We start from the raw sequence: 26,913 nt of genomic DNA on the forward strand, positions 1-26,913 counted from the left end.
GTTCTGGGAGAGGTTGTACTCCCTCTGAAGTAACAGGTTCATAGTCTGGGGTACTCCTGGATTCCAACTTGTCACTAGAGTCCAAAGTGGCTTCTGTGACTATGAGTGCTTATGCCAAGCTGAGGCTGATTCACCACCTGCAGCCATTCCTGGACTGGGATAGCCTGGCATCGGTTGTCCATGCCCTGGTAACTTCCCATCTGGACTACTGTGATGCTTTGTATGTGGGACTTTTTGATGGTCTGGATGCTGCAGCTAGTGCAGAATGCAGCTTGCTAGACTGGCACTGCACTGGCTGCCAGTGAGCTACCAAGCCCCATTCAAGGTGTTAGTACTAGCAAGCCCTAAATGGCTTGGGATCCAACTATCTGAAAGCATCAACCATCTCAGACCCTATGATCAGCAGGTGAGGCCTTTTTAGTGGTGTCACCACTGTGGGAATTGTTAATTGTCTCTTTAAGAACTGTAGAGCAAATGTTGCTAGTCAGGACTGGCTGAAACTAGTCAGTAGATCAGGGTGTGACTGAGCTGAAGGAAGCGAGGCCTTAGTTGGAAGTCTTATGCGCAGCAGTGTTCTACATTTATAACAAATAAATTGTTTTGTTTGTAATCAGAAGTCCAGTAACCTTAAGTAAAACAAGAGGGACTAAAGAAAAAAAGAAGATAAGAAACTGCTGAAGCCATGGACCACTTAAAACTACCCAAGGAGCTAAAACTCTCAGGTAAAGCTGCTAAATCTTGGAAACAATTTAAACAGAGATTTGAGATATATATGCAAGAAACAGGCTATGCAATAAAGGGTGATGAGCAGAAAATAGCAATTTTCCTTAATATAACTGGAAATGAGGCTGTGGATATCTTTAATAGCGTGCAGCTAAGCCAAGATGAGAGAAAAAGTTATGACAGTTTTACAAATATTTGCACTCTTATACACCCAAAACAAATGAGAAATTTGAGAGATACAAGTTCCACAAAGGAATTAAAAAAGAGGGTGAATCTTTTGAAGAATTCCTAACAGACCTGAAGTTGATGAATCAGAATTGTAACTTTGGGAAGCTTACTAAGTCTCTGATAAGAGATTAGATTCAAAACTGCAAAAAAGACTGTTAGAAGATACAAATTTGTCTGTAGACAAAGCAGTGCAAGTTTGCCAAGCATCAGAAGTTATTCTTCAAACTCTGACATAATGGAAGGGAAAACAGAAGCAGCTGCAGTAGATCAGATACACAGCAAGCAAAAGCAAGAAGTAAAAAAGCAAGCAAGAACAGGATTCTTCAGACAAACTCCAAAAGAAGAGGCAGCAAGGCAAACGGCCTCGACTTGTAGAAAATGTGGAATAAATCACATGAATAGGCAATGTCCTGCACTAGGAAAGTGGTGAAACATATAAAACCAATATAACCACTTTGCTAGGGTCTGCAGCCAAGAGCAGCAACCACAGAGGAGAAGACAAAGCATGCAAACTAATGCAGTATCAAGATCGTACAGATGAAGATACTGAGGAGGAGTTTTTTGTGGGCACAGTGGCTTCAGAGAAAGGAGAGGACTGGGCTGTTGCACTCGAGACTAATGGAAGAGCCATTAATTACGAAATGGACACAGGGGCAGAAGTAAATGTGCTTCCTGAAGTACTTGTAGAAAAGGTATACAAAAAGCCAAAAATTTTCTCAAAGAAAATTAAGAGCTTACAATGGGAAGGTTATTCCCACTAAAGAAGTATATCAACTAGAGGTAAAGTTTAAAGAGCAACTCAAAATAATAACTTTTGTAATAGCTTTAGGAAATACTGTGCCAATCCTTGGTTTAGAAACCCATCAAGAATTAGGTTTCATCTAACGGGTTTGTATAGTAACTAATGCTAAGGGCCTGCTTATAGAAGATCAATATGCAGATTTTTGAAGGCATTTGTATATTAAACACTAAATGTACAATTGAGTTAGCAGAACTTAATCATCCAGTCATCCATGCTCCAAGAAAGGTTTCTTTGGCCTTAAAAGGGAAGTTAAAAAAGAGTTAGACAGATTGGTAACTCAAAAAATTATTGAAAAATTAGAAGAACCCACTGAATAGGTTCACTCTTTAGTAATCATAGAAAAGAAAAATGGAACAATTAGATTGTGTCTTGATCCAAAGAGCTCAATAAATATTTTAAAAGGCAGCTTGCCTACTAGAGAGGATATATTGTGTGAGATACCAGGTGCAAAATATTTTTCAATTTTGGATGCATCCTCAGTTTTTTTGGCAAGTACCATTGGTTACCTGAAGTGCAAGGTTATGCACTTTTTATACACCCTTTGGGAGATACTGTTTTTGCAGACTCCCATTTGGCCTTAAGTCAGCCTACAAAGTCTTTCATAGGACTGTACAGCAAATATTTGATGGGGTTCCTGGAGTCAAAGTGTACATTGATGACATCCTTGTGTGGAGCAGAACTGAAGAGGAGCATGATCAGAAGTTACAAGATGCTTTGGAGAGGACAGGGGCAGCTGGGCTGAAACTCAACAGGGAGAAATGCAAGTTTAGAGTTAAAGAAATCGTATACCTGGGGGAAAGGATATCTGAAAATGGTGTACAAATTGACCCAAACAGAATTACGGCAATCTCCAACATGCTGCCCCACTTGATAAAGAAGTGATCCAAACGTTTATAGGGATGATAGCTGAAGTAGGAAGGTACATTAGAAACTTGGCAGAGCATACTACTAGTTTTAGAGCACTCATAAAAAAGAATACCCAGTTGACATGGGATGCAAATATGGACACAGCCTTTGCAAAGCTGAAGAAACTTAACTGAAACAGCTCCTGTCCTAAGGTGTTTTGACAGTAACAGGGAGACAAAATTGTCCACCGATGCTTCTAAAGAGACTATTGGAGCCACTCTCCTGCAAAAATACGGTGATCATTGGAGGCCGGTAGCATATGCGTCTAGGGGTCTCACAAAAACAGAAATGATATATGCACAAATGGAGAAAGAAGCATTGGTCCTAGTGCATGGATGCAAAAAGTTCCATGTTTTCATTTATAGGAGGTCAGTAGTGGTGGAAACAGACCATAAGCCTTTGGTCACTATTTCTAGAAAGGAACTTGCTGATATACCTCCCAGACTTCAAAGATTTTTTCCCCAGCTACAATTATATGATTTGAGATTGAAATTCAAACCAGGTAAGGGATATAATTATTGTGGACACATTGTCCAGGGCAGTTGATGACACTTCTGCTGCTGCTGAACTGTAAAAAGATGTTGTACCTGTCAATGAGATAAGGAAGTATTTCCCAGTCTCAGATGAAATGGGGGAGAAATTGCGCTAGCCACTGCACAGGATGAGATGTTGCAGCAGGTAATAGATGTCTCTGCTATCTTTTCGGTGCCTTTTGAAGACTTTCCTCTTCCAACAAGCCTTTTAAGTTGAGACCTATCCCAGTCTGCGTCTGTGTTAGAATTGCTTTTAATATGTCTTTTAATATGTTTTTAACCCTTTCTGTTTTTAAAGATGTTTTGAAAGTTTTTTTTAATGTTTTTAACGTTGTTTTGTTTTAATGTATTTTAAGGTCTTTTTATGATGTTTTAAAGTGTTTTTAGTGTTTCTGTTTGCTACCCTGGGCTCCTGCTGGAAGGAAGGGTGGAGTATAAATAAAATAATAAATAAATAAATGCTGTCACCTATGGATGGTCTGGTCATCGCATCCCTGGCACATATTTTCAATTTGTGAAGTGATAGATGGTGTTTTGGTCAAGGATAAAAGGATTGTAATCCCCAATAGTTTAAGAGTGGATGTGCTTGAGAGAATCCATGAGGATCATCTGGGCATTGAAAAATGCAAGAGAAGGGCTACAGAGGTATTATATTGGCCTCTTATGAATCTGGATATAGAAAATGCAATCCACAAATGTAATACGTGCTAAACATATCAGCCCAAGAATAAAAAGAGCCCATGTGGATGGGGAATGACATACAGGATGCATGGTATACAGTGGGAATTGATGTGTTTACCATTGCAGGCAGGGATTATTTGTTAGTTGTGGAAGGTTTTTCACATTACCCTGAGGTGGTTTTGTTAGAAGGTATTACAGAACCACAGGTTATACAGTGCATTAAATCTATTTTTTCAAGACATGGGATTCCACATCTGGTCATGTTGGATAATGACCCTCAGTTTTCAGGATATGAGCTCAAGAAATTTGCAAATGACTGTGGTTTTAGGCATGTCACATCAAGCCCAGGATACCCTCAGTCTAATGGGCGGGTGGAAAATGGGGTGAACATCATAAAAAGATTATTGAAAAGAGCCACTGCTTCAAGTGGAGATCCACATGTGGCTCTTCTGAACTATCGATCGGCACCTTTGGTACATGGTCTGTCACCTGCTGAGGTTTTATTTGGCAGAAAGGTGAGAACTAGACTGCTTGGCTTGGTAAGGGACTGTCATAAGGATGTTACTGATCTCTGCAAATATCAAAGCATGAGTAAACTGAAACAGAAACTGTACTATGATGAGGGGTCTAGGGCCTTGCAGTTACTGAAATCCAATGACATAGTTTGTATTCATGGTGGTGACTCATGGAGTCAGAAGGCATGTGTTTTGTAGGAGGTAGCTCCAAGATCATATGAGGTACAGGCATATGATGGGCATTCTTATTGCCATAACAGGAGACATCTGCAGCATGTTCCAGGGCCAAAAGACAGGATCAGTAATCAGCAACAAGACATGAACAAGCTACCTACAAACAGTGGTACACTGGAAAAGAATGAGGAACCAATGGAACTATATCCTGAGGTGACAGAGGAAACTGGAATAGCACCATGCAGATCAAACAGATTACGCCGAGCACCAGAAAGACTTATTGAGCAATACTAATGTTTATGTTTCAATGTAACATTATTTTGTTTTTGTTTTGTGGTTTTAAAAAGGGGAGATGTAGGAATAGTTAATTGTCTCTTTAAGAACTATAGAGCAAATGTTGCTAGTCAAGACTGGCTGAAACAGGTCAGCAGATCAGGGTGTGACTGAGCTGAAGGAAGCAAGGCCTTAGTTGGAAGTCTTATGCTCAGCAGTGTTCTACATAAATAACAAATAAAATGGTTTTTTTTGTAATCAGAAGTCCAGCAACCTTAAGTAAAGCAACACAACCAGCAGCAACTGCCTGGATGGTGTTGACCCATGACAGAGTCTCCCCATTTGTGAAATGTCCTTCCCAGTGAGGTGCATCTGTCTCCAACATTATTGACTTCTAGGAGGGATTTGAAAACATTCCTGTTTTCCCAGGCATTTGATGGATGAAGGAGACTGTTCCTGGAAATCGGGAGATCACTGGATGAAGAATGTTTTTATTTGCAATTGTTTTTAGAATGTTTTTATCTGTAGCTGGTTTTTTAAAGAAAGTTTTAACTGTTTTGATAAGTTTTGTAATTGTTTATAGAATTTTTTAAAATTGTTGTTCAATTGTTTTGTTGGCTGCCCTGGGCTCCTTTGGGAGGAAGGACAGGATAATGAATGAAGGAATTAATGAATGAATGAATGTAACAGTCCCATGAGATTTTAGGGCAGACAATTGAGGCATCTAACTTGGGATTTCAAAGTAATTCTTTTTTTAAAAAATCTGTTGATATTCTGAAGACATGAATACTTTTGGATGTAACAGACATGTTCATATTCTGCATTTATCGGGAAAAGACCAACGAGCCACAGGTAGTAAGTCCCAGTGACTTGAGTGAAACCGTGAGTAAATATTTTCAGAATTGCACTGCACTGCTACAATTCTTCACATAGGCTGTTTAAATTCCATTAGAGTTATTAGGACTTGACTTGCTTAACTGCATACAGGACTGCAGTCTAAGACATTATATATTTCCAAAGCTGAAAACAGGAACATTTGTTTTGTGCTAAAAGAATTGTTATGCAATAAGAGAGATGGTAAAGAGAATGAGCCATTTTGATCTACAAAAGACATTCCTGCCACCACCAAGTACACCTCTTTACCTCCCTTGGAAATTTATTTCTGCCACATTAATAGCATTATTGACAGGCCACACCTGGCTAACCATAAAGATAATAGTGGAGCATACAGGAGGTGGGGATCTCTAGTGATTAGGGATGGGTGAATCTGCCAGCTTAAGTTTCTCTGTTTCTCATTTTTCTACTCTTTAGTTCAGTTCTCTATATTTCTACATCAGTTTCTGATTTTTTTTAAAAAAGTCCTCATGAAAATGCAGCAATATTTTAATGTAAATTTCTCCTAATATACACATATTTGTATGTAATCTTGCCTAATATACACATTTTTGCAAAACAATTTCCCCTTATATAATGCATTCTTGTATGCTATTTTCACTAATATATTTATCCTAGTATATGCATTTTTGTATATATTACTTGCCTGGATAACTGCACTGCAAAATTCAGAAAAGTGTGAATTTTGAAGGATGGCTGTGTTTTGGTTCATATGTTGTGCAAAGTGTGAATTAGGAAGGTTCACCTATCAGTGTGAACTGAGTTGAATTTCACACCCATCCCTACTAGTGACAGGTCAGATTATTTGGAAAAATCCACTTCTAGGCCTAGAAAATCATGTGATCCATGAGAGTACTGCCTACCCTGGTTAACTAAAGGAGTTATATTATACAGCCACGAGAGTGGCTGTATACTATAGTCAGCGGGGATTTTTCACATTCCGCAATGTTAAATGGAAAATATCCCCCCATGCCATTCTGAGGCTTCCCATAAGCTCATTTCAAAACAAAACTTTACAAAACATATAGTCCTGAACTCAGAAACGCTTGCTTAACATCCCTCTCAATTTTCATGGCGATACACAAAACAGTCAGAGAGAATTGAGAGTTCAAAGTCTAAAGAGAGAGAGAAAAACCTCAGAGCCCTTTTGGACTTTTTTCTGCCAGAGCTCATAATCATAGAATCATAGAATCATAGAGTTGGAAGGGGCCTTGTAGGCCATCGAGTCCAACCCCCTGCTCACAGCAGGAAATCCACAGCTAGAGCATCTCCCGCAGATAGCTGTCCAGCCTCTGCTTGAAGACATCCAGTGGCGTCACTAGGGTTGGTGTCACCCGGTGCGGTAACGCATGGTGTCACCCCCATGGACCTCCTCCCATACCAGACCATACAGAATCCTTAGTAATGTTTTTTGTACTAATGTTACTCGTAAATCGTAATTCCCATATATCACTGAATGTAATGGCAATAGTAGTGACATAAACAACTAGCAAAATTAAAATTACACCTTTAAATTACAATATCATACGCACAGCCCAAATTCTTGCTCTTATCACTAATGGGAGTTAATTATCTTGCATATGTCCATAGTAAATTTTCAGATACTTTCAGACCCTAGCAATTTTCAAGTGGTCTATGTAGTGGTCATATGTCCCTATGCTGCTCTCACCCCTCATTTAGGTGCCTGGGACTTGCGTGTGGACATACCTCCTTACAATTATGGAAAGTGATTCTTAATAATAAGTCTCCAGACACAAAGTTACATAGGTATTTATCAGTTGTTTAGTAGAAAATTCAGAAATGCAGAGTCCCTTCATGATAGTTGCAGCCACAATACATCTTTTTTTGCTCCTGGATTAAGAATGAGATCTTTGTTAATGCATTCTCTCACAACAACAAACATCTCTAGGAGCCAATCAGCATGTAAGTGGAGAGCGTTAGCAACTGAGAAGAGTCTTCTCAGTGGCTGACTCACCTCCTTTCACTCTGATTGGCTCCAATCAGCAGGAAAGGCAAGGAAGCATATTAGAAGACTCTTCTCAGTGACTAACACACTCCCTTTTCATGCTGACTGTAGGATGCTTGGAGACATAGGGACCCTGCTCCCAAAAAAGCAGAGGGACTAAGATCCCCTGGGCGACTACCCTCCTGGTGCTTATGGACATGACCGTCATATATTTTGTGACGTGCAAGTTTGATATTATTTATTAAATGTGTTTAGGATTACACTGATGGCATTCCCAAATATGTACTTTCACACAGACTTTGGTTTTCCATAACACAATGTTTGTCCAAGCCTCCACACTTGCGGGGGGGCACTACTTGCACATCCCTTCCATAAGCACATCAAAGTTGGATACACACCTGAACGAAGACCCAGACAAAAGGGTACTCAAAACAAAAAGGTAATTACAGTGGCTGAGTAGATCTTGTACAGTGGTTATACTGACTGGGCAGCCACTGTCCTTCATATTTTACAAAATACTTTTTCCTATACAAAGATTAAATTTCTGTGTATGAAAAAGTAATATATGAAGTGGTCTCAATAATGAGAAAAGTAAACAAGTGAATGGTGATCCAAATGTTTTTCATTCTCACGTTATGAAGCTAGCTGCCAGATGATGTATCACCTTCCCTACGTATGCAGCGTAGACTGAAAAAACAGCACCCAAGCCACCATTCAATACGTGCATGTGTTCTTTCCAACATGAATCTACAGGTCTCAAAAAGTAATGTGTGACAAAGTCCTCAAACACCTTATAACATGCCTCAAACATGGTCTCTTGTTCTACCAGCATGCCTTCACACCATCACTTTGCCAAAACATAAGGATAGGTAAATTGCTTTTAGGGAGGTTCACAATTATGATTTCCTATTTATTTAATCTAAAAATATTTAAAATACATAAAAACAGCCAGGGGAAGATATTGGAGAAATATAAAATAAATACAAATTAAAAGGGGGGGGGAGGTGAAGAGACCTTAAATGTGCTACTCACCATCTCTCAGCCTATCCTCCCCTCAGGATGAAAACAATGGAGAACCATGACCACCCCCAGGAAGAAGGGCACACTTAAAATGTAGAGGAAAAAATCATCTACAATCATAGTGTGAAATTAAATACTTACTGGGACACAGTATGAAGAAATATTTATATAAACATGACTCTCAAATATGTTTATAAATTACACAATCTGTAAATATATTTATAGTGCAATCCGATGTTTGTTTACTCAGAAGCAAGTCCCAATGTGTTCAATGGGGCTTACTCAAACTGGGAAGTGTGCAGAGAACCACAGCCTCAAGTGATAAGGAACTTGTTCTTTTAAGTTGAGATCTTATCCCAGTCTGAGTCTGTGTTGGAATTGCTTTTTAATATGTTTTTAAGCCTTTTTTTAAAAATGTAATTGTCTTAACTATTTTCATACATGTAATGGTTTCTAATTGTTTTTATATGTGCAGTTGTTTTATGTATGTTTTGATTTTATTATGAAATTGTTTTGAGGTGCTTCAGAGATTAGATTAAATAGATAGATTACATAAATCTCAGACAAAGGTGAGAAGGGAAACTACATGTATGCACAGAGCTCTATGTGCTACTGGGAACCTTGGTCACATCAAGCTTTGAAATTCAAGAAAACTTATATACACATACCAGTTTGTGCAGATGACCCTGTTCACAACTTTAGATGAATGCACATGGGTTAAAGGGTAGGACCCATAGATCTGCAGAGATGTTTGGGCTGGGGCCAGCTGGCATGTTCCAATTCCTCCTCCAATTGCTGAGTACATATGGAGGATAAGGGGAGAACAGGGCTAGGGATCCAAATCCCGAATTTGGGCTCTATGTGCATGTATGCAGACAGGGCATTTTTCCATGTGCTTTCTCACCTTCTGACAAATCTACAGAGGCTGAGGGTGGTGCTCGCTGGCGTGATCTCCCTTTCTCTCCATGTATTCCAAGAAAGCATGCAGACAAAGCTGACAAAGGGGAGTTCTACAAGTAATACTTACTAGAGTAGAAGGTTTTCTTAGCATCACTCATGAATGTTGGTAATGTGAGATAGAAAATGGAATGGTTAAGTGTATATTTATTAAAATCAAGATGTTAATTTTAGCCAATTTAGGTCTCACATTCAGATTACAAACAACATAGGGAAACGTGCAATGCTCTTGGGGAGAATAAATAGCATTCTGAAACAAATGCATCTAGTTTGTAAGTAGAGTATTTAAGATATTGTGGGGCATGGTCTTGTCACAAAAAGTGAAACATGATGGACCTGCATTCATTTTACTATATATCTAGAGCACATTCATTTGAAAGACACCATCATGCAAAACAAATGAGAGCCACTGGTGTATACTGGTTTACATATTGGACTAGAACCCATGAGAGCCAGATTCAAATCCCTACTCAGACATGCAATTCACTGGGTGACCTTGGATCAGTCACTATTTCTCAGCCAAAACTCAGAGTTGCTGTGAGGATAAAGTGGAGTAAGGGAGGGGGAGAGAAACATACTTCATCCTGGGTCCCTGCGAGGGGGGGATGATATACAAACACACAAAATAAATAACAAGTGGGACCTGCAAGAAAATGTTGCACATGTGGAGCACTCCTGCTTAATGTGCCAGCCAGCCATATCCATTTCTAGGATACTTCCATTCCATTTCCCTCCCACAACAGTCACCATTCCCACAACCACTGAGCATGCTCATTCTTCATTGGACTGTTTTGATTTCTCACCCACCCCACTTTTTTCATTTTTCTATAAATCTTGGCGTTCTTGCCAATAGCTCTCTCTTGTGCGTGGATGGTGCCATTTTCGCTACACAAGGATTCCTCACACAGAAAATGAGTTCGCTATTTGAACGTAACAATGTTGCACTGAATTTTGTGGGTTTGCATCGTGCCCATGTGTGTTGATTTTGCAAGCCGTCTCAGTTAGACATGCAAACTTGTCATGCCATAAGGCCATCATTTTGCATCAGGTTTAAGGCATCATGAACCAGAACGAGAAGAAAAGGCGAGCAGTCAGGCCCAGCATCTAAGCGCTAAAAAAAACCCCAAACTCTTACCCATGTGGGAAAAACTATATTTCCATTAAAAAAATAAAAGAGGGTAGACTGTACGATCAGGCGTTAAATACATTTGAAAAAGTTCTTAAGGGGTGTAACAGTTCTACTGTCCAACAAGGAAGTAGAAGTATCACTGCCCGTGTCCCGTTTTTCCGACTGTCATTTTTGTTTGCAGCCATGCAGTGGGTTCTTGGATAGGAAAGAAATATAATGACAGAGTCGGGGGGAGGAATAAACACCTGATTTCCCCCACCCCCACCTGTCCTCTAGACATCAAAGCAACCAGGGCTGAGGATAAGGAAGCGCAGGTTCCTCTCGATGCCCCAGTACCTTCTCGACTCAATGCCCCCCCCCGCTTGCTCACCAGTTTCCTGAGCCCACGACGCAGACTTTCAAGGGTGATGACGCCAGAGCCATTGGAACGCGGGCAATAGACGCGGCTGTTTGGAACTCCAAAAGAAAAGCAGCTCAACGTAACAGCGCCCCGAGACCCTCCAATGGCCGCAACAAACGATCCTCTCTCGTCCAACAGGCTGCAACGCCGCTGGAGTCGAGGCCCCGTTGCTAGGAGAACCACCCAGCGCCCTTCCCTCACGCCTCCCTCACGTGCCTCAGCCTGGTCACAGTCACTGCAACGACGCCCAGCGCCCTTCCCTCACAGCGCTCACGCTCACACCTCCCTCACGTGCTAGCGCGCTGTGCGCGCACCGCACAAACAAGGCCGCTGTCCGCCTGCCCCGCTTCCTGCTGCCTAGGGGCGGGAGCGGCGGCTCTGGGTGACACCCCCTCTCATGGTGTCACCCTGGTGTGGTCCGCACTCCCCGCACGCAGGTAGTGACGCCCCTGAAGACATCCAGCGAAGGGGATCCCACCACCTCCCTAGGCAGTCGGTTCCATTGCCAAACTGCCCTTACTGTCAAGAAGTTCCTTCTAATGTCCAATCTGAATCTACGCTTCTGCAACTTAAAACCATTAGACCTAGTCCTACCTTCTGGGGCAGCAAAGAACAAATCTGTACCCTCCTCTATGTGACAGCCCTTCAGGTACTTAAAGTATGCAATCATGTCACCCCTCAGCCTTCTCTTCACCAGACTGAACATGCCAAGTTCCTTCAACCTTTCCTCATAAGACTTGTTCTCCATACCGGCTATCATCCTCGTCGCCCTCTTCTGAACCTGCTCTAACTTGTCTATATCTTTCTTAAAATGAGGCGCCCAGAACTGAACGCAGTATTCCAGATGAGGCCTGACTAATGCAGAATATAGAGGGACTATTACTTCCCTCGACCTGGAAACTATAGCTCTGTTTATGCAGCCCAAAACCGACTTTGCCTTTTTTGCCACAGCATCACACTGCTGGGTCATGTTCAACTTGCGATCCACTACAACTCCAAGGTCCTTCTCACACGCATTACTGCTAAGCCGGGTATTTCCCATCCTGTACCCGTGCATTTTGTTTTTGTGGCCTAAATGCAGAATCCTGCATTTGTCTTTATTGTATTTCATTTTATTAATTTCAGCCCAATTTTCTAGTCTATCCAGGTCCCTTTGGATTTTATTCCTGTCTTCCATTGTGTTAGCTAACCCTCCCAGTTTCGTATCATCCGCAAACTTCATAAGGCTTTCCTCCACCCCATCATCTAAGTCATTGATAAAAATGTTGAAGAGTATCGGCCCCAGGACAGAACCCTGTGGCACTCCACTCGAAACCTCCTTCCAGTCCGAAGCAGAGCCGACGACCACTCTTTGAGTACGGTTTTCCAACCAGTTGTGAATCCACCTGACAGTATTTCCATCTAGTCCGCATTTGACCAGTTTGCTAATCAAAAGGTCGAGGGGGACTTTGTCAAACACTTTGCTGAAATCTAGATAGATGACATCTACAGCATTTCCACCATCTACTAAGCTAGTGACCCGATCAAAAAAAGAGATGAGATTAGTTTGACAGGATTTTTTCTTGACAAACCCATGCTGGCTCCTACTAATCACAGCATTGTTGAAATTCATTAAAAATCAGCCATGTTCACAGAGTACCTGTAATCCTAATACTGACCTTGCCCCATACTCTGACCCTCATCTACTGCAGTTTAAAAAATGCCTGGTTGATTTTTAATTAATTTAAGAAATTTTGGCTGGAACACTATTATAATGCGGGGCATGCTCAGTAAGGACCAACTGTCAGTGTTCTAAAAGCCTCACAGCTGCTGGGCTTGGCTAATCAGAGGGCCACACCCACACCAGACTTGATTTCACTTGAGACAGTCATGGCTTCCCTCAAAGAATTTTGGGAAGTGTAGTTTGTGAAGGGTGCTGAGAGGAGACTCCTATTCCCCTGAGAGAATGGTTTAACAGTCAGCCACTCTGATTAAAGGTCTGTGAGAGAAACAGGGCGTCTCCTAGCAACTCTCAGCACCCTTCACTAACAATTTATATTGTTACACTGTATTTTATTGTATTGTATTTTGCTGTATTTATTGTATGTACGTCGCCTAGAGTGGCCACTGGCCAGATAGGCGACACATAAATTAAATTTATTATTATTATTATTATTATTATTATTATTATTACACTTCCCAGGATTCTTTGGGAGAAGCCATGATTGGCTTTGAGCCATGGCTTTGAGAGAAGCCATGATAAATTCTTTTTAATTGTTTTTAAAAGATGTGTTTTTAAATTTGTATATTTGTTTTTAATGTTTTTAGTTATTGTAAACCGCCCAGAGAACTTCGGCTATGGGGCGGTATATAAATAGACTAAATAAATAGATAAATAAATAATGATTGTCCAAAGTGTAATAGAGGCCTGGTGTGGATGTGGCCAGGGACAGCTTTGTTTTAAATTTGGGTGGGAAGTAGGGTTGCCAGGTTCAGGGCCTGAGACTGATCCTGTATCTTTAGGAGAAGAGAAAGTCAGCCAAGTGCTGGTGTTCTTGCAACATTGTAATGGGAAAAACCACAAGGTAGAATTGTCCCTTCCCCCTGCCCAACTTTGAAAGATACAGAAGATGTCTTGGTTGGCAGGCCCAGCCTGGTCAGTTTTACCTATCCTAATCATGATTGCATAGGAGTATATCCGATTCAACTCAATAATCATACAAATGATCAGACCTGCCTTTTCCCTCCTTCCCCTTTCCTCTCCCTTTCTCCTCCCCTCTTCCTTCTTCCACCTTCCTTGCCCACTCCAGCCCTCCGGCCCTCCCCCCCAGTCAGTTTTACCTATCCTAAGCATGATTGCATGGGAGTAAATCCCACTGAACTCAATAAACATGCAAACGACCAAATCTGTCCTTCTTCTCCCCTCCCCCTCCTGCCTGCTCCCATCCCAGTCCTCCCCTCTGCCTTTCCACCCCTCCCTCCTCCCCCTCCTCCCTTCCCCATCCCCTGTGGTCAGTTTCACCTATCCTAAGCATGATTGCCTGGTGTGTGTGTGTACTTAACTCAATAAGCATGCAAATAATCAATCCATTCTCAGCAAACTTGCACAGGATCCCATTTCTTACCTCCTGGATTAAAAAGCAGGGAAATTCACTAATAGGCAAAAAACCTTGCGGTTTAAGAATGTACCTATAGCCCACAGATATTTCTACCAAACTTTAAAAAGCAGGGAAATTGGGCAGCTATAGTGAATGCACCAGGGGAGCAGGAGACATGAACTCCTCTCTGAGATATTGTACTGCCCTACAAAGTTGTCAAAATGCAAACACAATTTGGGTTGGTCTTTCACAGTCCAATCCACTTCCTGTGTAGCTTGGAAGAATTTGGTAACATGTGCCTCTGAGCATATGGTGAGTGGTGGCAACACCTGTAATCAGCCCAAATAATAGAAAGAAGATATGTCCTGTGCTGATATTGTTTTAGCTGGGAGGAAGCAACATTATTAAGACAGTTGATATAGTTCAGATGGTCACTTTAAATACGTCTGATTTACTTTGCAATTTTAGTGAAGTTTTCTATAGGAAATCATTTTCTTTTGCTTTTGTTTCTATGAATATGTGAAGTACACCAACGCTGCAAAATTTATACTAAAAAAACTCCAAACGTAATTGTGGAATAATGGCACTGACTTCTTCAAAATAGTCTCCAGTGGACCTCAGAAGTGTCTCAATTTGCACAAGATAAAACAGTGGAAAGTGAAATATATTCTAGCAAAATTCTAGGTGTGCTCTATGTTTTTAATTGATCGTGAACACCTTGCCTTAAATAAAGTGGTTTAAACATAGCAGGCTGAAAACATGCATCGTCTTTTTCCCAACAGCTAGAGTCATTGCTGAAGTAGCAACATATTGTAATCAGTCTGATTTTACATCAAACTGCAGTTTCAGATTCAACTGTTAACGCACCCAAAATAGAAATAGAACATAACCTCCAATATAAAACACAAAAGGCTGTCTTCACCATCACATGACAATGACCAATAAAAAGGCTTTGAAATTAATAAAAATATATTTGACACAGATTTCTAGGCTGAATAAGGAGGGGGGGAAGTTTTATGGTTTAGATTCTCTGTAGAAACATTAGTAACACAGGAAAGAAGCAAAGTAAGAACACCAACAAACATACAAAAATATAATTCTCCATCTTGTGCTCAGAGGCACATGCTACCAAATTCTTCCAAGCTACACAGCAAGTGGATTGGACTGTGAAAGACCAACCCAAATTGTGTTTGCATTTTGACCAATTTGTAGGGCAGTCCAATATCTCAGAGAGGAGTTCAGGTCTCCTGCTCCCCTGGTGCATTCACTATAGCTGCCCAATTTCCCTGCTTTTTAAAGTTTGGTAGAAATAGTTGTGGGCTATAGGTACATTCTTAAACTGCAAGGTTTTTTGCCTATTAGTGAATATATATATATATATATGTTGTATAAACATATCACACTTACACAACTTACTCTTCATTTCTTGCTAAAGCCAATTTAGATTTATGCACAAGAATCTGCACATCATGCCTGTTCTCTTCTATATCATGAGTCATCACTATCCTCTTCTCCATGCCTTTTACTTCTTTCTGCAAAGTCTATATTGTTGTGGAACACAAATAAAAACATTAGGATATTCCAGCAAGAGAAAAGGTTAGGAGCCATGAGCAAAACCAGTTTATGCTATTTTCTTCCCTGGGACAACAGGACATCTCTTCAGTTTGTCTTTTATGTACATTCACTTTGATGGAAGCTTGCAAATGAATTGCTCCATGGGGTAAGTCTTAATTCTTCCAAAAGTAAAACCAGCATGAAACCACTCATGAAATAAACAGAGAAGGTTGAATCTAACACTATGAATGGACAGCAGCTCACATAATCTTTCCCTCCTCCAGCTCCCTGTAACTCCTTGAAAAATCTCTCCAGATCAGGGAAAGAGCCATAGCTCCATGATAGAGCATCTGCTTTGAATGCAGAAGGTCATGGGTTTAATCCCTGGTATTTCTCTGGTATTAATTTACAAAGCACTTAACAACTTGGGTCTAGGATACTTTAAGAGCTGCCTGATATGTTAATATCACTGACTGATCACTGAGGTCTTTGGGAGAGTCATTGTTAAAGGCCTCCCATGGCTCAGATGCATGGTTTGTATTCCCCAGGTGCTGTGTGTTAGGTACTGTGGCCCAGTTCTATGGAACTTCCCCACATCTGACAGATCCCCTCTGTGCTGAACTTCTGGCACTTGATGGAGATTTTTTTATTTCAACAGGCATTTTAAATGAGTCTTTCTGAACTTATGGTTAATTTTAACTGATACTGTGATGAATACTGTATCCTTGTTATACACCACGTAGAAACTATGATATTCCGTGGAATGTAAATTACTAGCAGCCTCATACCCGGTGGTGCTCGGGAAAATCTAAGAAACAAAAATATCAGTGCAGTTCAGTGGTTAAAATCAATGCAGTTTTGAAAGGTTCAGTACACCATGTTGACTCAAAATGGCATCCAGTTGTACCCAAACATAGACAGAAACTTGCTCCTTAATCTCAGGAACCACAATGCAAAATTTGGTTACAAGGGTGTCCAAATGCACTGCGAACAAACAACTTTCTCAAATATATGTAGATTAAAACTTTTTTTAAAAAAAACTCTATATATAGCTGGGAATGTCCTCTGCTTGAAACTCTGGAGTGGTCCTGCCAGTCAGCGTAGACAATGTTGAGTTAGATGGTATAAGGCAGCTTCCTATGTTCTCAGGGAAGCCTTTACATTGTGGGCTGTATGTTATGGAGCTTAGATAGGAGTAGGGATCACTCAAAATTGGGTGGAAGAATCTTGCCCTACTTGTGCAAGGTTCCTGATTTTGGTTGATTCCATCCTCCTGCTGCAGCCTCATAATGTTTGGTAGCCTACCCCAACCATCCGAAGATACTTTTCAGAGAGGCACAAGTGCTACAAGCAGGAGGAGGGAAAGGTAAAGATTGGTTGATGATACGGTATGGCAGCATGTTATTTTGAACTTTCCCTGTACAGTTCTCTGGATACTTGCTGATATTAGACAGACATTGCTAACCATTTGCCATGGAGAACAATGAGCAACATTATTGTTAATACCATCCATTTCTTAATACAGACAGAATGAGGAGCAGTTCTCACTTGTCCGTACATCACTTGATTTGTCAACATAATGACTCTCTGCTGAATATTTGAATTGACTCTATTGAAAAGCATTGTGTGAAGTAGCATGAAAGTTCTAAGTGATATCCAGCATTAGTCACTTAATTCTGTTACTTAATTGATTTTAATGGGTCTTTTCTGAGTATGACTAATGCTGACTACCGTCCTATGTTTAAGGTGTTTGATGGTATATTCACACATTACGGGATGAACATGGTCTTATTAACAGATTCTGAATTGTTACCAAGGTGTGTGGAGGAAAAGAACTATAACATCTGCAGTAATTCTCTTGTGACCTAGAAGTTAGCCTTGATAGATATTGTTGCTGTATATGTTTCAAGACAAATTACAAATATTGAGCAACATACAACATGGGAAGGCAACACACAGGCCAGATCTAAACATGCAGAAGAATGAGGCTGTGGTCTGTACCACTTCAAACTACAAGTGAAAGATGCCGTTTTTAAATGCTCCCCCTTGTAACAAACTTCCTGTTTCTTTTGCCTGTTTTGTTGTTTGTTTGTTTGCTGCATGATCTATCTGTATTTAATATAGAGGAATATTTAAAAATGTGATTCTTCCGCCTGCAGTTTAAAATGGTACAGTCCATTCTATCCCTTCAGCAATGTACAACTTCATTCTACCAAAAGTGTAGGGCAGGCCTAATAGAGCACACATGGAAAGGAATGCTAGCTCAGCTGTAAGAGTAAGAGAAACTTGAGCTTCAGTATGTGCTGCCTGATGCTGGGAACATTTGTTACATAAAGCATGCGTGGCAATGTCATCCATTATATTTACAACAAAGGAACAATGGCACAGACCCAGACAGAATTAGACACTGCTGTATATCAAAACAAAACAAAAACTTGCTTTGTATTGCATTGTAGGGAGAGAATCCAGCAGGATCACCATGTAGAGTTCATATTCATTCTGGAAAGTATAGTCAAATAAGAATGTTAGAAAAACAGATATTGATGCAGTTTAGAGGCTGTACTTAGATGTTCTTTGGTCCTAGACTGTGCCTTTAGAAAGCAGGGGGGACATCTCACTCTTTCCTTCCTGATCTTCAAAGTATATTTACAGTTTCTCGTAATGCACTGGATTGAACAAAAATCACCCAGAAAACTATTATTAAATTAGTGAGATTCTAACACAATTAGCTGTCAGATACTTCAAGAATGTGCATTTTATAAATCCAATGGCTTTTATTTACTTAATTGGTAAATTAATCACATGCAGCACAATCCTATGCATGCCTACTCAGAAACAAGAGTACAGTGCCCAATGGTGCTTACTCCCTAAAAAATGTGCTTAGGATTTGCAGCCTTACATATAAAAATATTTCCATGTTACCAAAGCTTCAACATAGGTACTCATTTGAGAATATTGAAATAGCATGATTTAAGTGTGAAATACTTTAAAATTTTCACTCAATTTTTAAGGAACAAACATACTATTTTTTTTTCTTTTTCATCAATCAAGACATATGGAATGTAGAATATTCCCTATTGCAATAACACACCACAACCCAAATGCCTTAATGTATAGGCAGGTCCCAATTCCACCACTATTAAGAAATATACAAGTTTTAAAAGACATTAATTTATTTCAGTACATGCCAATCATTAAGTAATTTAACTTGCTTGGAAGATCAGTATATATGAGACCCATGTGAAGGACCCATTGCCTGGAGACAAAAGACTGTTGTTATTATTATTTTGTATTTCCTTAAAAGCATTTATAAGTGATTTATTTTTTTTATTCTGTCAGGGGTGTACAATATAAAAACAAACAATATCATTAAAACAAAAATACAACCTAAAACCAATAAAACAGCAGCGTAAAAGCATATCAAACAACTACAGCAGGAATTCAGGGGATCCAAACATATAAAACGGGTCTGATCTTATGGCTCAGAGAAAGCCTGGACAAAATTATATGTATTTACAAGTCATATGAAGCAATTGGTAGTTGTTGCTTCACATATGCCATAGGGAAGATCATGGACACCAGCAGAAAATGCCCATTTTCAAGTCATCACCCTACAATATTCTGTAGGGTGTCACAAGCATAATTTCTCCAGAAACTGTAAGTGATCTTATAGGTTTACACAGACAGGCAGCCTTTCAGATGTTAACCTTATCATCAGTAGAATTCTTCCTTTGGTAAGAGAAGGATCCTATCAGTTACATCATAAAACTGGTGGATAGAAGGTAAATTCCAGTAAACTTCATTACAAAACTATAATTTACAGTTTTTGAACAGCTCTTAAACCTGTCTTGTTGCCCAGCTGCTCAGTCTCACTGATTGTTTGAATATCCCCATGTCTTTGCTTCCTGATCTGAAAAAGTCCCATGGGCAGTGTTACTTCATGATGTCTCCCTATGGGCTTCAATTGAAACATAAGAAGTTAGGAAGGATTGCTACTGAGGACCTGAGATCCATGCACTTGCTGATTTTGCCCTACCTTTTAGGTAGGAACAGCTGTCAGGCACACAGTAGGCAGTTTCCTTGCCTTTCCCAGGGGTTTGGTCACCTGGGGTCTCAGGGGGTCTTAGACCCCTTATGTTTCAGGGAGCTAGGTGTGACAGAGTCCCTATGTCTCCAGCATCCTATGTGCCTTACCTTACAGCATGATGATGATGAAAAACTGCCTGAATGGGCTAAAACCTCTGTTTTCTAACATCTTAGGTATGTGGGGTGTCAATGAGTGTCAACTGCAAGTAAGCTTTTATTAGTTTCTACTTTAAAAAACCAAGGCAAGTTGTGGAGAGTGAGAATTCTGTAATTGCAGAACAGAGTGAATCCTGATGATAACATCTCATTTACATCATCAAGCCATTTGGTAGCAGCAGAAGATGTAGACACTGAATTCAGGTTGTGAACACACTGATCGCCTACAGCAAATTGTTTCCTTTAGCCACACCTGGAGGGAGAAGGGGTTGATCTGCCGATCAACTGCGAAATCTGTTTGAAGTTGAATTTTAAAAAATGCACTCAAGCTGCTCCCACCAAGTTTTACAGTAAAAAGGGGTGGGGCTTGACTAGCCTCCTGTGCCTTCATTTTCAGAAGAGAGAGGTGGAGACACACTGGAACTGGCAGAACAGTGAGTGTGTTTCTCCCCTCTAATTCAAGCAGTATCTTTGACAGTGAGAAAGGACAGTTAAATGTCCTGTTAAGTGATAGTGCAGAAAGCACTATTCAAGCCTGACCAGATTATTCCATAATCTTAGAAGGGGGAGTGCACTTCTGAATTTGCCATTACATTACTGGCTCTCCCACACTTAAAGGAAAGTCCAGCTGAGGATGTCATGTGGTTTTGTGGAAGTGTGGGACTTGGGATGGCTGCAGAATGCAGACCACCCCCTGAAAAATGATTTATGGAATGAATGAAAAGACACACAGAAAAACTCTCTGTCACCTTGAAAGCCGGGTAAACACAACAAAAACCATACGCCTACCAATGAGTATTTAACTGAACTTTTCGTTTTCCTTTGATAATTTTTCAAAGCAATTTTTCTCATTGTCAAAAATGTTTTCTAAATAAAAATAGGAAATGTTCACTAGAGAAAATATGCACATTGTTCAGAATATAACTTTTTAAATAAATTTGTATCCAATGTTGTCGTGATAGAGGTTGGGTGAGCTACACAGAACCATGGTGATCTGTTGTCTCAGCAAGTGTTAGATGAACATGAATAAGGAGTTAAATGTGGCAGCATGGACACCAAAAGAAGCCATCGGGGCAGGCTCAGGATATACTGCCTTAAACATTAGGAACAGCACATACTTTCACTTCCTTCAGTATGTCGCCAAATATTAAAGAGCTGTTGCAGATATCTTCAAACACGTCACTAACAGCCTGCAATCGGTAGAAATGCGGATGATTGCAGTCGCAGATATTCTGAAGTGCCTGAAAGGAAATCAAATTCATTCACAAGATTTACTCAGATCTGTTACCTTGAACTGTATGCAGCCAGAATATGAATTTCTGACAGTCGAATCTCAAGCACTTCTAAACTAATTACTCTTCTGGATAGCGGAGAGCTATAAGCCCCATCACAGATGGTGTTTTTGTTCATGTGTAAAGGCAAGCGAGTTCTTGAAGAGAACATTTGTACAGCTTACCTCCTGTCGCATTCAGAGATCATGTTGCTTCTTATAGGAACCCAACCCCTCTTGTTATAGGTAGGGGCTGTGTGTCTACTCCATGCTTTTTTCAAAAATACAACAAAATAAAGTTTTTCACCCAGGCAATCATAGAATCACAGAATCATAGAATAGTAGAGTTGGAAGGGGCCTATAAAACCATCAAGTCCAACCCCCTGTGCAATCCAGGAATCCAAATCAAAGCACACAAATACAAATTCAAAGCCAGGAAAAGCTGGATTCTACAGTGTAGTTTATGCAAACTGGGTATATTTTCATAATTTCTCAAATGTTGCATACATTACTTTTGTTTTGGTCACAGGAGGGGCAAAGATGCTGAAGTTCCACTTCCAACTACTGAACATCTCATCCAGCTATCTATTCTGAGTTCTGAGATGTGAGCAGGCATTGCCATAAGAACTAGAAATTCATATGCAGAAAGCAGCTGTTGGAATGATTATGGGGGTCAGATCATAATACACTGATACTGTATCAGTTACATTGGTGACTTAATAGTTTCTGGGTTCAATTTAAAATGTTGGGGTGGTATTCAAACTAAATAATTGCCAAAGCTAAAGGATTTCCTCTTGTGCAATGGGACCTCCCCCCCCCACTCCATGCATACCTTGTATCATCTCTAAATCCCCAAAACAGATTTAGGGGATGCACAGGGCAAAGAGAGATGGAGAACATTCCACTGCACAAGGAGAAATCCCTATGCTGATGGAACGCTCCCCTTAGTGCTGTGAAGAGCGCAACTCATGGTTTTGACCTGTAAAGCCCTAAATCAGAGTTTATGGCAGTTTTGACATCCCAGACATCCTAGTTGCCCATCCTAGGCTGCCCATTAACTATCATGCTTAGTTCAAGGTTCTGGTTTTGGTGTACCTATACAGCTGCTCAATACAGCTTGGGACCAGGATACCTGAAAGATCATCTTACCCCTTATATACCCAGTTGATCACTACGCTCTGCAGGTGAGGGCCTCCAGCAGATACCATCTTATCAGGAGGTCTGTTCCACACAACATAAGAAACGGACCTTTAGTGTAGTGGCACCTACCCTCTGGAATCCCCTCCCCTTAAATATTAGACAGACACCATCTCTCTTCTTTTCAGCACCTACTTAAGACCTTTCTCTTTCAACAAGCCTTTTAAGTAGAGGCCTTATCCCAGTCTGCGTCTGTGATGGAATTTTTTTTTAAGATTTTTTTAAAGCTTTTTTTTTAAGTTGTTTTTAAAGATGTTTTGTTTAAATATATTTTAAAGTCTGTGTTTTTATGATGTTTTACAGTGTTTTTGTTTGCCGCCCTGGGCTCCTACTGGGCAGGATTCATATATATATATATATTACACACACACACACACAAACATGTTGGCGTGTGTGCGTTGTTGCGTGAAACAGCATACATTACGTTGGAGTTAAGTTGAGCAAGAAACTTCTTCAGAGCATTAGAGCATGTTAAGAGTCTTTTATTAAGACATTAAGGCTTTTCAGCAGTTTCCCCCCCTCTAGCTCTACAGCACATCTCTCTCCAAAAGCAAAAGTAAGACAGCCTCTCAGGTCAGAGGCATGATGCAGAAGACCAGAAGAACCAACAGCAGGCTGTTACAACTTTCCCAGCTGTTATCTCCCGTTACCATGACAACCTGTCTGACCTTGAAAGTCTGCTCTCTCAGGCCAGGCATGGCAGATAAGACTGCTTCTCAAGACACATGCTTGTAACTTTCCAGATCTGATGAAAACATCCTTAGGCAGTACGGCCTAATGCCAACAGTCCCCCTTTTTCATCATGTCTGTAAATCCATTACAACAATAACACATTTCTACAATACCTCTTGCAACAAAACAAACAGAAAAAAGTTCTACTGGGTTTCTACATAGCTTCTGTAAAGTTCACTTAGCATTGGTGAAAATGATTGACTGCCGTAGTGGTTGGCAGGGCAGAGCCAAGCAGAGTGTCATTGCTCACCTAGCCTCCCAACACAGAGGTCACTGCCAGCAACCAAAAGGGAGAGGGGCAAGGTGTTGAGGAGGTTGATGTGGTGTACCTACAGCAGGCATTTAAAAAAATTTTAAACTGCAGCAGATGAAGGGCAGAGTATGGGGCAAGGTTAGTAATAGGATTACAGATACTCTGTACACATGACTGATTTTTAATTAATTTCAACAGATTATGAGAACTCTGACAGAAAAAAAGCTCAAATGGGGTCTGTTTTCTCTCTCTCTCTTTTTACACTTTAAACTCTTGATTCTCTCTGCCTGTTTTGTGTATCGCCATGAAAATTGAAAGGGTTGTTAAGCAAGCTTTTCTGAGTTCAGGACTATAGGTTTTGTAAGGTTTTGTTTTGAAATGAGTTTATGGGAAGCAGCAGAACGGCATGGGAGTATTTTCAATTTAACATCGTGGAATGCAAAAAATCGATGCTGGCTATAGTATACAGCCACTCTCATGGTTGTGTAATTAATCTCTAGACTAATGCCTAAGATGTGGTTTACCCACAGCATTGATCCCTCATGACATTTTTTCAAGAGTTTTACATCAGTTGGGAACATGAGTGTGCACTCTATCTCATTCCCCACTACTGTTTACTTACCTGAGCCAACTTCCGTTCATGGTGCTCCGCTGACCTGCTCCCAATATAATCATTTTCCAGCAAATCTTGCTTTGCAATAACATCCTTCTGAAACTGCATGAACTTCTGAAACTGGTCTGTTTTGGTCACACCAGCCAAGTAAGAAGGAAGGAACTGGTATTCATCTTTTGCCTCCCTCATAAGGCAAAGCCGACTGTTCTTTGTTGGTTTGTATTTCAGCATTTTCATCTCTGGAACGTCCAGCTCTTCCCTTATAAGTTGCTTTCGAAATGTGCCAAATCCTTCCTCTGCCTCCTTTCTTTGCAGTTTGAGAGAGGTGGTGCCGAAGGAAGTACCTACTGGAGATCTACAGCTGGCCTTGGAAGCCCGAGGTTGCTGGCATGAATGAGAAGCAGATTTGGCTCGGGTGGGAGTGGGTGTTGCGTCATCACAGCTGGTCAAAGTATTCTTTGTCTTTCGGGATACTTCACTGGGTGATGTGAACTGGGTTCTTTTCGTGAGGATTATTGCAGATTTTTTGGCCCTTTCCCAGTAGTTGCGCTTTATCGATTGCTCAGGCTTGTAAAGCTTGTTATGATTTAAATGGCCTGAGGTGTAAAGCTGAATCTCAGCTTTGTGGGCCTTTTCCACTCCATCTAAAAGGTCCGTAAGGTTGCTTCTTTTGTTCTTCCCTGCCATGCAGAATGTTCATCACTGTGCATATAAACAGAATGCTCAGCTCAAGCTAAAGAAAGCAAAACAACGTCTCTCATTTTCTGAGGTGTTTCTGAACAATTTTGATTCATATTGGATACCTTGAAGCAATCAGCCTAACCATACTGCACTAGAATGCCTCTCCCTGATTTCAGTATGACAGACTGCTCCCTGGGATATAGAGAAGCAACACTGTTTCCAGGCAGAAAAAAATAATACCTTAATTTTGCACCTCATTTTGAGGACCATTTGTTCCACTTGACGATGTAGTCAGAATGCACATTTGTAGTCAGAATGTGTGCATGAAGGTGGGGCAGGTTCATACTCACCAGCCAAACCTGTGCATAGAGTCTATGTACATACAAGCTATATGTGCAACTTGTTCCCTGTGAAACTGCAAGGTACAGACTGCTCGTGCAGAGGTGACTTCTATACAGTTTGTATACATATAGGCTCTGTGTACAGCTTTACATGAACATAGAGAGGTTTGAGGTAGAGCCAGTGGTTGCCCCAGCCTCCATGTGTTTATTCTATCTATATTGTCATCTGCATAGAGCTACTTGTATTTAGTGAGCAGATGCAGCGAGAACCACACAGATGTTCTGCATATGTCCTTGACAGACAGCCTTCAACGCCACCAATTATGCCGCCCGACATGATCAGCCACACAGGGCCTTCTCTCAATCCCGCCGACCAAAACAGCTAGATTGGCGGGAACTAGAGAGAGGGCATTCTCAGTGGCGGCCCCCACCTTATGGAACTCCCTCCCACAAGATCTACGGCACGCCTCTTCCCTAAATGTATTCCGTAAAGCCTTAAAGACCTGGCTCTTTCAACAGGCCTTTGGGATTTCCGGGGAGGGTTAACTGTTATGACTGAAATGCCTCTAACCCTGTACTAGTATTGTTCTGCTATTGTACTGTTTCACATTGTATTGTTGTATTTTATTGTATTGTGTTTTAATTCTTTACATGTACGTCGCCTAGAGTGGCCAATGGCCAGACAGGCGACACATAAATTAAATTTTATTATTATTATTATTATCCTGCAAGGCAACTGAGGTGACTCCTCCACTAGGGCCTGTAGGCCTATACACTTCCAAATGCACTTTAAAAGTGTTGAAGCTAGATTATCAAAAAAATGGCTGCTTGAAGAAAGCAAGGAGGAATTCCTTTTGTCTAAATTTCAGAATCAGCCTAATATGCCATCTATGCTACTCGGTTTCCCTGGGGTGAAGGAGTTTGGGTGAAATGAAGGGAGAATTACTATTTGTGCTATGTAGGAAATAACATCCATTTTAGGAATGAAGGATGGATCAAGCATGCCATGTGGCTTTATCCTGTTAAAACAAGGCCCTTATTGATTTTACACCATAGGTTTAATCATCATTCCCTCCCCTTATTTTATGAAGTTGGCAAAGGATCTTTAACATAAAGCTCAGCATTATCCACAAACATTGCTTTCTTTTGGAGAAGCATGACAGGTAAATTGGTATGAAGGCAATATAATGTTTGGCATAATTAGATATAATTGTCAAGACCCCCAGATTTGTTAGCTAAGTGTTCTGCACCCCTTCAAGTGCAATTAATGGCACAGGTAGGCTGGTGAGAGCTAACAGCAGTGTACTGAAATTCCAGGGGGTGAGGATAATATCCCTATATAGTGGAGGGCAGAGACTCAAGAGTCCTTCAAACAGCATGCATCCCATCAAATACCCTGTGTGACTGAAAAGCCCTCTTTGTGATAGGAGGGAGAACGGCTGGTGTTCTGAGCTGCCTTCTTAATGGAAAGTTTTGGATATTTGATCTTACCACTGTCTTATGGGATATTTTGGGGTATTTTGTGATCCTTCTACAGGGTTGATCCAATGCCCCTGAAAGTCTAGGAATCCCTCCCCTTGGACTGGGATTCCTCATCCTCTATTCTTTCTGAGCCACCCTTTTGCCACTTCTCATGACTTTCTTTGACAATTGGGACCCTCCATGACTATGTTATGTGGCCAGGTGTTCCTGATACAAGGCTTCTGGACCCATATGTAATTGGAAAATATTGCTATAGGATTGCGGGTTGGT

At 40.7% G+C, this 26,913-nt stretch overlaps 1 protein-coding gene across 1 annotated transcript in view; it reads right to left on the reverse strand.

Annotated features, from left to right (window-relative positions):
* The window catches only part of C4H6orf118 (chromosome 4 C6orf118 homolog), a 53,743-nt gene that overhangs the window by 19,564 nt on the left and 7,266 nt on the right, over nucleotides 1-26,913 (reverse strand). Inside the window, exons 3-6 of the mRNA XM_061626372.1 lie at nucleotides 24,149-24,841; nucleotides 21,193-21,315; nucleotides 18,272-18,331; nucleotides 15,695-15,819 (exon numbers count right to left, since the gene is read on the reverse strand). Of these exons, the coding sequence (XP_061482356.1) occupies nucleotides 15,695-15,819; nucleotides 18,272-18,331; nucleotides 21,193-21,315; nucleotides 24,149-24,826 (986 nt within the window). The 5' untranslated portion in view covers nucleotides 24,827-24,841. The remainder of the gene's footprint in view (nucleotides 1-15,694; nucleotides 15,820-18,271; nucleotides 18,332-21,192; nucleotides 21,316-24,148; nucleotides 24,842-26,913) is intronic.

Source organism: Rhineura floridana, chromosome 4, assembly GCF_030035675.1.
Source record: "Rhineura floridana isolate rRhiFlo1 chromosome 4, rRhiFlo1.hap2, whole genome shotgun sequence".
Lineage (NCBI taxonomy): Eukaryota > Metazoa > Chordata > Lepidosauria > Squamata > Rhineuridae > Rhineura > Rhineura floridana.